Source organism: Prunus persica, chromosome G4 (genome assembly GCF_000346465.2).
Source record: "Prunus persica cultivar Lovell chromosome G4, Prunus_persica_NCBIv2, whole genome shotgun sequence".
NCBI classification, from domain to species: Eukaryota; Viridiplantae; Streptophyta; class Magnoliopsida; order Rosales; family Rosaceae; genus Prunus; species Prunus persica.
Window position 1 is genome coordinate 14,641,910 of NC_034012.1, and position 14,588 is coordinate 14,656,497.

A 14,588-nucleotide genomic window follows, 5' to 3' on the forward strand; every position below is an offset into this window, starting at 1 on the left:
TTCCCCCTTTTTTTAGTTGGGGCATAGGGGTTAACCCTTTTTGGGGGAGATTGGGCCCCCAAAGCCCCCCCCCCCCCCCCCCCCCCCCTTTTTTTCTCTCTACACGCTTCAGGTGGAAAGGGAAAAATGATCTAAGTGGGACTTTGGAACATGATTTCTTTGGATTGAGCGTATGTCGTTATGATGGGCTCATGGCTGAGCCCAAATAAGCCATACGTTTTCTTTCTTGGGCTTGCTGGTCAAACCCAAAAATATGATTCCTACTGGCCTATCGCCAACCCTTGCATGTTGCTTTCACACATTGCATGTGAAATATCCAAATATGAATTTTCATGCTCGTTGCTGACTTTTCAAGTTTCAACTGTGGACTGTTATCCCCATGTGGAGTATCCAAGTATGGACAGCCAATCCCATGCGCAAGTGGACCCATTTCTTTATTTTGGATTTCTGCACCTCTGCCGATCCGGTGGGCTCATGCGCATTTTCTTCTTTGCTAACTGACCCCAGCTGGGGTGCGCTTGGCTTTAAGCTTTTGCCAATCCGGTGGGCCCCATGATCCTTGCTTTCTCTTTGCTAGCCGATCCCAATCCCAGTTGGGGTGCGCTTGGTTTTGAGCTTTTGCCAATCTGGTAGGCCCCATGACTCTTGGTTTCTCTTTCTTACCCGATCCCAACCCAAGTTGGGGTGCGCTTGGTTTTGAGCTTTTGTCAATCCGGTGGATCCCATGCCTCTTGGTTTCTCTTTGCCAGCCGATCCCAACCCCAGTTGGGGTGCGCTTGGTTTTGAGCTTTTGCCAATCCGGTGGGCCCTATGCTCATTGCTTTCTCTTTCCTAGTCAATCCCAAATGGATTAGGGTGCGTCTGGTTTTAAGCTTTTGCCAATTTGGTGGTCCCATGCCTCTTGGTTTCTCTTTGCTAGCCGATCCCAACCCCAGTTGGGGTGCGCTTGGTTTTGAGCTTTTGCCAATCCGGTGGGCCCCATGCTCCTTGCTTTCTCATTCCTAGCCGATCCCAACCCCAGTTGGGGTGCGCTAGGTTTTGAGCTTTTGCCAATTAGGTGGGCCCCATGCTCCTTGCTTTCTCTTTCCTAGTCGATCCCAACCTCAGTTGGGGTGCGCTTAGTTTTGAGCTTTTGCCAAACCGATGGGCCCCATGCTCCTTGCTTTCTCTTTCCTAGCCGATCCCAACCCTAGTTGGGGTGCGCTTGGTTTTGAGCTTTTGCCAATCCGGTGGGCCATATGCTCCTTGCTTTCTCTTTCCTAGCCGATCCCAACCCTAGTTGGGGTGTGCTTGGTTTTGAGCTTTTGCCAATCTGGTGGGTCCCATGCTCATTAGCTGTTCTTCCGAACCCGTGCGCCTTTAGTTTCTCAATCGATCCAAAGTGTTCACGACCTTTTATTTATTTTTTTCCTTTTTTCTTGCACTTCAGCTGTCCATGCGGGCCCCAATACCCCTTAGCTGTCCTTCCAGAGCTGTGCGTCTTTGGTCTCTCAACCGATCCAAGGTGTCCATGACCTTTTTTTTTTTTTTTTTTTCTCGGACCTCTTGGACTCGACAATTTCTCCTTTTCGTTCTCACCGACTCCCAAGCAGTCCACATCTAGTCTGTGCATGAGGAACAAGCCTAGCTTCATAGGTGTACTCACTACTTTGCGCCACTTATTGCTTACATCTGTTGCTCTTCTTTGCCTTTTGTCGAAGTGTGTGCAGTTTTCTATCAGAGAAGCGCATGCGTTGGGTAGAAATAATTTCGACTGGTTATATCAGACCAGGCTTTGTTGCCAGAGCCTAAGGAAAATATCTGAGCCGGCCACATCAAACCTTATCTTTGCTTTTGAAAAACTTCTTCCGTGACTTCTGTGAACTATTTTCCCAATCTTCGCCCCCTGTTATAAAAGGTCGGTCGATAGGGATACATTCATTCGTAAAACCATTTATACTTTTCCTTTGTTCTTCATATATAAGCTCTGGGTGCAAAGGGAGAGGAAAGTGTTCTGTGTGTTTGAGAATTTCGCCAAAGGGCTTTTATTATATATTAGTTTAGTGAATTTTGGATCTTATCAATGACACGCCATCTCATGTACCCATTTTGAATATTGATATTGGAATTGATGGATACTTGGATACTGATATTGGAATTGATGAATTCTTGGAAACTGTGGATATAGTTTGGATATGTCAAAACCTGGGCATCTTTGATGGGGTGTTTCGTAGACCTTTAGAGGGGTTAGTTTGCCCGCGTAAGACCTGCCACAGGCGTATGAGTATTGAGGATTCTGATGTACGTGCTGGTGAGCCCAGTCCCCCAGTTGGAAGACTCGTCTCTAGCCACATGCTTGTTGAGGATTCCTCCGTGTAGTTCAGCTAAACGATTCCCGTGTGGGATTGATTTTCCCGGTGCATGATGTGCACTATCATATGTACCTCCCTTTGGATACTAGTAATACTTGGAGACAGTGGACATGGGTACTTGGATACATAGAAATGGATAGCTGTGTAGTCTGCGCGTATAGGATTTGTCACAGGCGCACGAGTATTGAGGATTCTGCTGTGCGTGTTGGTTAGCCTAGTCCCCCAGATGGACGGCTCGTCCCGGGCCACATGGTTGTTGAGGATTCCTCCATGTGGTCTAGTCAAGCGATCCTCGGATTGGATTCTCTTCCCCTGATGCATGATGATGGTTTAAGGTAAATTTATTGATATATATATATGTAAATATACATACATATTAAATATACATATGTGGATCCATTTTCGGTTGAGATTCTTGAATTGGTGCTTCGTGAGTATCTGCACAGGCGTGAGTATAGTTTTGATGTTTGAATAGTGTTGTTTTGCAACATACGCCTTGGATATGATATGGTTGTGGGAAAGAAATGACTTTGGAAAAGTAACTTGAGTCTCAGAGTAAATGTTTAGTTTTGAAAGGGTTATGCATAGTATTTGTGAGTTTCTATAGGGAAATGATTTTGAGTTGAGTCATGGAAAGAAAGGAGTTCTTGTTAAAACATATAGTTACATGAATTGTGGGATTTGATGTTGTAATGAAACTAAATTGAATTGTTGGCATTACTTTAAAAAATTGAATATTATCTTAATCGTGATTGTTGATGAAAGAACTACGCGTGGCTTGATCCCTCACCAAGGGGTACATAGGTAGCCTAGGGTTTCACCTAGGTGCAATTGCGACTTAAACTATTACTTTTGTTGGGCATTTCTATTTGTTTAATTTCCGTTGAACTTCATTTCGGTTGTAAACTGAAGTCTTCCTTTAGATTTGTTATATTATTGCCCTTTTTTGAGTTGGATGTAAGGCTGGAGGCCATTTGTAAACTGTGTGTGACTTAAACTGTTTACTTTATCTGTGCTTTCTTTGCAGGTGTAAATTTTAGGAAATGTCCATTTTTCAGGGGAGACTCTGTCGAAATTTCAGTAAAAAGTCTCGTTACTCTTTTCCTTATTTTAGAAGAGAGACTCCAACCTTAGTAAGTGGGTCGGCTTCAGTTTGATGTCGGAATTACCACAGGATTCGTCATGGATTCTGAGAAATTCGGAGCGGGTCCTGTCAATAATGGTTTAGGAAATAACTCATTAAAGAGTTATTAGTTTTAGCTATTAGATGATATCTAAATGAGGTGGTATGTAAAGAAGAAAAATCAAAGAGTCCGAGCAAATAATATCCAAGCAAAGAATCTAATAATGTAGCTAACCTATAAGAATGATAATGCAAGGACACACCAGCCACGTTGGTGTACCTGGAACATATAAAAATCTATCAAAACGAAGTCCCTAATTAGTATAATGTAATTGTTCTTTTTTTGGTCGAAAGTATAATGTAATTTGGAAATATTTTTGCCTCACCACTTTAACTCAAAGTGTACTCTCACCACCCTTCTCAACACTTGACACATGTCTATAGGCCTAACCATAGTTAACACTTTTCTTGTATTTATAGAACCATGGTTATGCTCATGGATACGTGTCAAGTGTTGAGAATGGTGGTGATGGTACACATTAGGTTAAAATGGTGAGCAAAAATGCTCTCAATGTAATTTTCTTACGTGAGATATATATCTACCAATAATGCTAGAAGCAGCAACTTATTTACCAACTTTTTAATACCAACTGATGTAGCAAATAATATGACAATTCATGTCATATGCCACATCATTCGTTTTAATTCAATTTCTTTTGTTAGACCATTTTAATTTATTTAACTTTAACATCTATCTCTTCATTGAAACCCACCGTGGCTCATCCTTGAACCCAATCACCACCGCCAGAGCCCAGAGGCACCGGCCATTGCCGCCTAATATCACATCCCTCCCACTCTTCTTGTATCACCCTTTCATCTGATTTTAATATTATTTTTCTTCATAAAAGATTAGATTTGAGGGTCTTAAAAAAAATTTCATTACAAAGTAGATTCGACCAAAGATCATGAAAGCCTTTAGACCCAAACCAGGGGCATATCATCCTCATAAAAAAAAAAACTTTTTCACTTGGTTGCGAAGTCATGATTAAAACACCATTTTGAGATGAACAAAGTCCACGGCTGATCTCTAAATCTCTGAGTGAATCTCCCATCTGCCATGTTCTCCATACCATATTTCGCAAAATCGATTCAGGATGTCAGTGCCTGGGATGGCAAGAAAAGAGAAAACTCATCTCTACGGAGACGGATGCAATGACAACAATGGAGGGTTTTTTTATTTCTTTTTTATAGGACAACAATAGAGGTTTGAAGGACGAGCGATGGTAAGGGTTTGAGAAATTAACATATTTAAGTTAAATGAATTAAAATGGTTTAGCAAAAATAATTGAATTAAAATGAATGATTTTGTTGTAAATGCATGAGTTGGTGGATGACCACCATACCTCTTAATATTCCACCGTTCGATTTTATGTAACCTATGCACTAAGTATTTGTAATTAATGCTTGTAACCTATAGGTATATTGTAAATGATGGTATTCAATCTCCTATCTTGTAAGTCTATAAATACATAGTTCTACCAAAGATTAAGACAAGAATAAACATGGTGAAACTTTGTCTTTAGCATATCACTTCTCTCTACATTTTCTCCCTCTAGTTTTATAACAGATTTCATGTTGTTTGCTACTAGCATTACTGTATATCTATCGGTGGTAGGTTATACAGTGCTCCATTTTCTTGTCCGTACCGTATAATAGCGAACCAATAAGGCAGCTGGCATATTAAATTATTTTCTTGGCGCATATACAGTGCTCCATTTAAAGCCGCAAATAAAGGCATGCATGCTCTAAACATAAAGTCCATTAATGTCTTAAATTAGTATGTTATTGTACAAGGATCCGGTCGACATTTTCGTTGCCAATTTTGAGTAGCCAGGATTCTACTCTTTGAAGCTTTTCGTTGCTTTTGATTTTGAGTTGGGACCTTCACATCTGTTGCCAATCCAATAGCTTGAAGAAATTTTATTATGTACCAAATTGCCACCATTCTAGCCCTTGTCGTACTGAGTATTCAAAAGCGTGGTGGTTATTATGCCACCCTTCTCCAAAAGCTAACAGTGCCACCCACCTAAATTATTAATATTAATATCCCAAGTTTACATCTAGCACGATGAAATATGGCAGAGTGGGGAATAAATACAATATATCAATTGTTCATAGACATATCACTTGTGGCCAGCTGAATTAATTAGAAAAGTGCTATGGAAAATAACTAATTCTAGTATCGATCACTTCTGGTGTTAGAACCCCAAACCCGCCAACCACCTCCTGCCTCAGTCACTTCCTGTTAGTGGGCCTCAGTCACTTCTAATCAGTTGTAAGATTGGAGGGATCTAAATAGAAAATAAAGTATATCAATTACATATGATTTAAAATATGAAAAGTTCGTAAATTGTATTTCTAAATTCCACCTAGATTTTTGTTTCTTAAAAATCCCAAAGCAATGTGATTTTAATATATAAAAAAAACCACATATAGCCACGACAAAACCACCGTCAGCATTCCCACCACTTAATTTAGCCACAACTAATTCTAATGTCAATCACTTTTGGTGTTACAACCTCAAACCCGCCGACCACCTCCTGCCTCAGTCACTTCCTGTTAGTGGGCCTCAGTCACTTCTAATCAGTTGTAAGATTGGGGAATCAAAATAGAAAATACAGTATATCAAATACATATGATTTAAAACTTACATGTTAGAGTTAAATATTTTGAACTTAATCATGTCTAATTTATTTTAGAGAAGCCATTAAGTTAAATTACAAATTGTCGATTATTAAGTGTATATAATATAGTAGAGGAGGGAGGTCAAAAAATTTGGGGGGGAGGGCGGGGGTCATGGCCACTCCCGGCATAGGAGTGGCTCCGTCCCTGCTTCTGTTGTCAACATTGTCACTATCACCACCGCAACTGTGTGCACCGACATTGCAATTAAATTAGATCATGGTTATAGGGTTTGCAAAACAGTAAATTTTACAAATTTGTGGACTTTAAGTCACAAATTTTTTTTATAATTTTTTAATATAGAAAATTTGATATAGAAACAAACTCCCATGAGGAGTTGTGCTTAATGTTCGGATTTCAAGATTTTTTTCCAAGTCCTTTGACTTTTGTGCCACATAGGATTACATTCCTTTTCAAATATTTTCTGGTGTAATCTTTCTATTTTTTTATTTTTAAAATTATTTTTTATTCTAATGTTGCCCCTTATGACTTGAATCGGGTAATAGTCATTTATGTCATATTGCCTATTGCCTATCCATTGGTATATATATTCTTTTTCATATTTTTGACAATGTGTAATAATATTTTTTTTACCTTTTTTTATAGGTAACATACAATTTTATTTGTCTATTTTTTGTATATGACTTATAGGTAGTCTTCTAATTTATGTTCCTGACTTACAGGTAACATGATTTATCACTAAAAAAATTTTGTTGCTAATAATGACACTATTTACATGAATGTGGGTGCTTGTCTGATCGATTGATATAATATGTGGGTCTTTACTTTTTATTGATTAAATTATATTTTATCCATATATTAGGAATACTATCAAGTAAAGAATTCAAAATTTAAAGAGTAATGCTACTCTTACCACATTCTCATCCCACCTTATGTGGGAGTTGAAGTGGACAACCACATCAATTAAAAAGGAGTAATGCTATACTTACCACATTTTTATCCCACATTTCTATACCACATGATGTGGCATGTCCATATTATATGTCACGTCAATTAAATCAATGAAGTTTATTTTAATTAATACAATTAGAAAAACAAATATTGGAATAAATCATAAAAGAAAAGAAAATATTAAATCATTTTAATTGATGTGGCTATTCACCTCAGCTGTCACATAAGATGGTATAAGAATGTGGTATACAAATGTGGTAAGAGTAGCATTATTCATTAAAAAGTGTCAATAAATCATACAGTGGTATGAAAATATGGCATACAAATATGATGAGAGTAGCATTATTCAAATTTAAATTATAGAATTCAATTACAAGGAAATAATACATTAAATTTAAATTTTCAATGTGTTCTCCTTATTTACATCAATGGGTAAAATCAACACAACAAAAAATGTAATAAATGTCAAAGGACCTACATCTAAAACAAAACGCGTTGACTAAACTCAGTAGCAACTAATCGTTTTGAACCTAGATCTAATAAGCCTTTAAAAAAAAAAAACAAAAAAAAAAAACTCAATATAATTGTTCTGTCACTCCTTCCTTGTTGAACAGGAGTTTTCGAAACACCAAAGCAGCCAAGTCTTTGTCTAAATAGGCATCGGCGGTACTAGCAACAGGTAGCCTTTGAAAAATATTTAAAAATATTATATGTATTTTAATGTGATTTCACTCTACAAAAAATTAGTAGTCCATCGAAATATAGCTTAGTAACCCATTGTCCACTCAACCTATAAGCTTATAATCATCTTATATTTAATTTGTTTGCTCACTTAAGAGAATTTCCAATGGAGATGTCAAATAATATGTATCAAAATTGAATTTGATGACTAATAACTTTCATCAATGAAACTATGATACATTATAAGCACACCAAACAATAGCTAGGACCTATATCCATTTTAATTAAAAAAATCTCATCCAGTCCAGCCCATCAAACATGGCCTGTTAACTTACGACGCCGCATTATATAATGGCGAACTTTCTGCAAACTCATATCATGCAACGAACGATCAACCTTCTTGTAATAAAATGGGGCTTTTGAGCACGGTTTTCGTTAAGTCCTGTGTAGAGTTCTGGGGGAGGCAATGGAATATACAAGACATAACCATAGTGGTTCTGTTTTTGGCTTTGCATTGCCTTTGTTTATTTGCACCCTTTCATTTCAACTGGCGTGCATTTTGGGTGGCTATGGCTCTCTCTCTTTTGACTGGTTTAGGAGTGACTCTCTCTTACCACAGAAATCTTGCCCACAGGAGTTTCACTCTTCCAAAATGGCTCGAGTACTCCTTTGCCTACTGTGGGGTTTTGTCACTTCAGGTATATAATATGTACATACATGAAATTATTCTGATCCATCGATAAAAAAACAAAGGTGTGACTGGAAAAGTATTTCTTGTGATCAAGAACGTTTCATTTGTTTTTTTTTTTTTCTACAAGAAAAGTATTTCTTGTAGAAAGATAAAATATGTTTGTGCGTGTGTGTTTGGGTTTGCAGGGTAGTCCGATTGAATGGGTGAGTACACACCGGTACCACCATCAGTTTACTGATACAGGGAAAGACCCTCACAGCCCCATCAAGGGTTTTTGGCACAGTCACACGGGTTGGATCTTTGATAGCAGTTATCGATTTGGACAAGTAAAAAAACAAATCTCTCTCTCTCTCTCATACGTACTTCGTTATTTTTATTTAAATGAGAAATTTGCAGTATGGAGGCCTAAAGAACGTTGAAGATTTGAAGAAGCAGCTCTTCTATAGGTTTCTTCGGCATACTAACCTTCTACATTCAGTTCTTCTTGGACGTTTACTATATGCTGCGGGTGGATTTTCCTTCTTGGTTTGGGGAATGGTGAGATTGGTTATTTACTGGTCTTTAAAAATTTATATCCAAAAGTAAGTATAATGGAAACTGTATATACCAACCATGTGGTAAGCCATGATTCTATTATTTTTGTTACAAATGCATGCGCAATATTATTTGAATTTTGAAACCACTCGCAAATGCTTCTCACAAATTTATCATTATATAACCTCTTTCTTTATATATAATGGTCTTGGACGTGCATCTTTGACTCCTCGTTTGTGTACATCAAGTTGACTAAAGGGGATGTACTTCCTACTCTACTTCACCTGAGTTCAAATCCCCCTCTCCGTATTTAATATTAATTTTAAATTTTTTTGACCTCCCCTCCTCTACAATATTATATACACTTAATAATCGACAACTTGTAATTTAATTTAATAGCCTCTCTAAATAAATTAGACATGATTAAGTTTGAAATATTAAACTATAACGTGTAAGTTTTAAATCATATATGTTTGATATACTTTATTTTCTATTTCGATTCCCCCTAATCTTATAATTCTAGCTTCGCCACTGACTAAAAGTGATTGAGGCAGGAGGTGGTTGGCGGGTTTGGGGTTGTAACACTAGAAGTGACTGACACTAGAATTAGTTGTGGCTTAATTAGGTGGTGGATTGCCGATGGTGGTTTTGTTTGTGGCTATATGTGGTTTTTTATATATTAAAATCACATTGTTTTGAGATTTTTAAGAAACAAAATCTAGTTGGAATTTAGACATAAAATTTACGACCTTTTCACATTCTAAATTTCTTTCGTGCTAATTTTAAAACTTCCTCGTTTATCAACCCAATTTATAACGAAATCATAATATACTATTCCTTAAAACATGAATTTTGTCAAAATACCATGTTTAACTTCTTCATCCAAACATGGCCTAAATCTAAATTCCTTATAATTTCAGGGGGTGAGGACCGTACTTGTTCTCCACAACACTTTTCTAGTTAATTCAGTTGGCCACATGTGGGGAAAGAAACCATGGAACACCAGTGATATGTCTAGGAACAATTGGTATATTGTATTTATTCCCCACTCTGCCATATTTCATCTTTCTATTTGTAAAATTGGGATATTAATATGTTTTATACATCATCTTTAATCATTTAGGTGGGTGGCACTGTTAGCGCTTGGAGAAGGGTGGCATAATAACCACCACGCTTTTGAATACTCAGCTCGACAAGGGCTAGAATGGTGGCAGTTTGATTTTACTTGGTACATAATAAAATTTCTTCAAGCTATTGGATTAGCAACAGATGTGAAGGTCCCAACTGAAATTCAAAAGCAACGAAAAGCTTCAAAGAGTAGAATCCTAGCTACTCAAAATTAGGCTTTGAAGATTTACCCTACTATGGATATGATGGATAATTATAGCTTCAAATCCTATATGCATTTGTAATGGGGTCAATATTCATGCATGGTGTGGATTCTGGGATTAGTCTCGTATTTTTATGGCTTCTAAAATAATCACTTATAATCATATTGTGGAAAAATCAGCTATGAAAAGTGTTTAATTCTGGCATATTGAAGTAATTTTCTGTATTATGAATAAAATTGACCCCATGTTGAAAGTGTGTTTAGTTACTTGTTTGGTAAAAAAGAAGTTACTTTCATTTGCATTTACACTGATTAGTTAAGGTTAAACTAAGAGTTAATTCTACAAACATCTCATGAGTTTTCTCTTGTTTTCACATATCCCCTTGAGGTTTTGAAATCATTATATGTAACCACCTTGATAGAATTTGAGAAAGAAAGAAAAATGTATATGTTCGTGTCTTATTTTTCAATACTCGTTATAAGCAGTTGGGCCAGAGAATCAACTCACTCATCCTATTCCATGTTTGTTTACTTGTGTTTTAGGGAGTATATGCAGGCCCAATTCATGGCTTATACAACTTTCCATGCAGGGCCGCGCCCATAGAATATGTAAGTTGGGTGATGGTATAGAGCCCCAAAAAATGGGTTCTCCTATAAAACCTTTTAGCCCAAGAATTATAGTAGCAAAAACGGCATTTTATTTGTATAATTCATACTTTTTGGGATTTATTCTGAAATGTTTTTGGCATTTTTCTTTATTTTTCATATGGCAAGTCTCTTTTATGTAAATTAACCAATTTAGCACCTAAACTGAGAATTTTTTTTTTTCTTCGGTTCATAATGAGGTAAGTGTTGAACATAAAAGGCTTCAACTTTTATTTTTGCCCTGGACCTCCAAAATTAATGAACCGACCTTGTTGGCATCTCCATCAAAGGTGCCTTCTTTTGCGTTCAAGTGACATCATTTTCACCTAACTAGTATGTGTGTGTCTTTTATTTATTTATTTTTTGTTTGTTGAAATTTGTACTTAGGTGACGATGGGTCAATTTAAATACTATTCAAGTGGACATAGAGATCTTCACACACTTTAAACCTTGACCAAATATATTTATGACTAGTCAACTGCTAGTCATGAAAAACCATCACCACAAATACACACAGAGCATAACAATTTGTACCTGCAAGACTAGACACTCAGAAGAACCCGTCAAGTAGCAACAATTATGGTGAAAGTGTGTGAAAGCATCATAATTAAGAAAACAACAAATATCATATAACGATGACTAGTTAGCCGTAAAAGAAGGCACGATCTCTTCATTAGGCATTAGGCATTATATATAATCATTCAGACTTTCATCATTGGATAAGATAGTATATATGAATATACATTTCAGAGAATTTTTGTTTGTGCAAATATCTGCAGGGGGAATATTTGTCGATTGATTCTTCACCTTTTGAACTTTCTTATTCTTCTTCTTCCTCACTCCATATAAAATAAACTAGAGTCAACAGACCACACCTGGGGGGTGTGCCGGCCTTCTGATGACTAAATCAGTTAATTGAATCTTAGGAAGATACGACAAAGTAGCAGAAAAGATTGAGGTCTTCTCTCATAGGAGAGCCGGTTGGCTGGAGCTATGTGAAGTAGAGAGAGAGAGAGAGAGAGAGAGAGAGAGTTCTCTAGGGTTTCAAAATTACTTCTTGTGTGTTGTGTAGCCATCTATTTATAGACTCCTTGTAGACTAGGATTTGAAGAATAATCCTTTATTCTTACCCATAAATAGAATATTCGAATTAATCAAGCAGATTTGGTGGAAATCTCATCCTTGATTTAGGGAGATATTTTTATCTTAAAGAAAATATAATTTCCCTAATTAAATCTAATTAGGATAATTATTTTACCTAGGGAATTTTCCCCAAATGTCCCCCCCAGCTTCTGCATGGCGTGTATGTGGCAAAAAGGAGATGTGAAATACTCATTGAACTTTCCAACTGCTCTTGGGCTTCCTTTTTAGGTTGAGCTCCTTTTGTGAGTTGGGCTCTTAACTGGAGGATGCTACTTAAGTTTCAATTGATCGATTTAAGCATGAAAAGTATGTGCTAGAAAGCATGTAGGATACTTCGCTTCATATGGGTATACTTCAGTTATAACCTGAATTTTTGTAACTTAGAGTTTGACCTAGATGTAGCCGTGAAATAAAATATATTGAAAAAGTTTGATTGTTTCTGAGTACGGGAATGGGTTTTGATAAGGATTAATGGGTTCGAGACCCTATATTCTATTTCTGTTGGGTTCAGTTTCGAGTTGGTTTAGTGGGTCTTAAGCCGATTGATACTTGGACAAGGTTGACTGCCTTGTTTTTATCTTCAGTTGTATGGTGGATTTTGTTAACTCGTTTATATTGTTCGAGGGTTGGAGACCGAATTTCAGATTTTTGATGGGGATGGGTGTTGTGTGTGACTTATCTTATGTATGCTGAACGTTTTGGAATTAAATTGTGTTTTCTTTATAGGTGGAAATTTTGACTTTTTAACTAAATTTAAGAGAAACTCTGTCAGTTTTTCAATAGAAGTCAAACCCAAAGGTTGTTTTAAAATTAGAGCAAGAAGGGTATTTTAGTCATTTAGACCTGACACCTACCAAGTGTCGGCCATGTATAAGATTCATTGCGGATTTCAAGAGAAAATTCAGAGCGAGTCCTTTCAGCAACATCGTAAATCTATGAATGTGTAAAATAGTGAGATGGCAAGTCAGTGAGTTATTAAATTATGTAACTATAGTCTATATATTATGTAAAGGCCGGGCCTAGTTTCTTCAACACTAGTTCTCACATGCTTTTTTAGCAGATGCTTTGCTTATATATATTGTGACGACTAAGGGGTGGGTACGGTTCGGTTTGGTCCGGTTTCACCCTCAAACCATAGCTGAACCAATTAAACTTTTACGGTTCGGTGTGGTTCGGTTTGAGCTAAAATTAAAATGAAAACCGAACCAAACTAAACCATTCATATCCGGTTCGGTACGGTTTGGTTTGGCCGGTTTAGCATAAAAGAAAACATCATTTTCTCTGTGTCACCGAACATGTTCATTCTCAAGTTCCCTAATATCAAACGCATAAAACATTCACTAATCATACAAGAGGTAAAGAAAAAACATACAAAGAAAAGAAGCTGCAAGCAATAATAATTATTAGAGAACATGATTCTCAAAGAAATACAATCTTATTGTGCTTAATTATATAGTTATTACAAAGGAAAAAATAAGACTGGTGGTTTGGTGGCAATTCTCCACACTTGTATCTTCCCAAGTGCTGCACCGGCTTTTGTGTGGTATTAAAAACACTAAGGAGGCATGAGATTCCTCTGTTGGTTTCCTCCCCACGCATGTCTCTTCTGTTGTTCACAACATTTGATCTTCTCTGTTGTGAACAGGCATCAAGTATTAATATCACATAAGCAACATTTTATATACATTATTCTATGAACAAAACTAAATCAAAGCAAGGTATGCTACAGTCTTTTTGTACAATAAAATAGATTAGCATATTTTACAACCATAAAAATGAAAAATTAGGCCTCATAGAAAATACCATTTTATTTTTCAACTGTCTAACTTTTTATATATAACCAGTTATTGGAGACAATACAAAAAATAAAGTAGTAGACAGAACTAGCATATTTTACAAACCCAGCTGATGATGACGATCCACCACCAACAATATTCCCATAATCAATCCTTGCATAACCTGGTGGTCGATGATGGAACTTGGGTTTTGTAGAGATGGATTTCGCTGAGGACAAATGGGTGGGTTTCGCCGAGTTCGAATCATGTTGGCTTGAGTTAGCGTCGAGGGAGAGGGAGAGGGAGATGTAGCAGAGAGACAAAGAGAGAGGGAGAGGTAGCAGAGAGAGATGGAGAAATAATGAGAGGGAGTTGCGGCTAGGGTTAAGAGACAAAGGAAGGGAGATAGGAGAGAGGCTCTTCTGAGGGAGAGAGAATGGTTAGATAACTTAGATGTGTCCGTGAGTTGTAGTTTTGGAGTCCAATCAAGTGTTGCAGGGTATATGGTACACTCTTAAATAACCACTCAAACCTTGCCACATGTAAACTAAATTAAATAAATAATAAATTGATTTATAATCGGTCCGGTTCGGTTTAGGACAGTTTTTAAAACTCTCAAACCACAGCTAAACCAAACCAAACCGGTTCGGTTCGGTTTTTC

The 14,588-nt window shown here is 36.9% G+C and overlaps 1 protein-coding gene across 1 annotated transcript; it reads left to right on the forward strand.

Moving 5' to 3' along the window:
* On the forward strand, positions 8,220 to 10,672 carry LOC18779518 (palmitoyl-monogalactosyldiacylglycerol delta-7 desaturase, chloroplastic). Its single transcript, XM_007214663.2, has 5 exons — positions 8,220 to 8,507; positions 8,686 to 8,826; positions 8,897 to 9,037; positions 9,955 to 10,061; positions 10,158 to 10,672. Exons 1-5 carry the CDS (start codon positions 8,220 to 8,222, stop codon positions 10,375 to 10,377), a joined length of 897 nt encoding a protein of 298 aa, XP_007214725.1. The 3' UTR covers positions 10,378 to 10,672.

What these genes read in the sequence shown, in the direction of transcription:
- LOC18779518 (XM_007214663.2), top strand. Translation starts at nt 8,220, where the DNA reads ATGGGGCTTTTGAGCACGGTTTTCGTTAAGTCCTGTGTAGAGTTCTGG. An exon ending in GTGGGGTTTTGTCACTTCAG is followed by an intron (nt 8,508 to 8,685) that starts GTATATAATATG and finishes TTGGGTTTGCAG; the next exon opens with GGTAGTCCGATTGAATGGGT. An exon ending in GCAGTTATCGATTTGGACAA is followed by an intron (nt 8,827 to 8,896) that starts GTAAAAAAACAA and finishes AGAAATTTGCAG; the next exon opens with TATGGAGGCCTAAAGAACGT.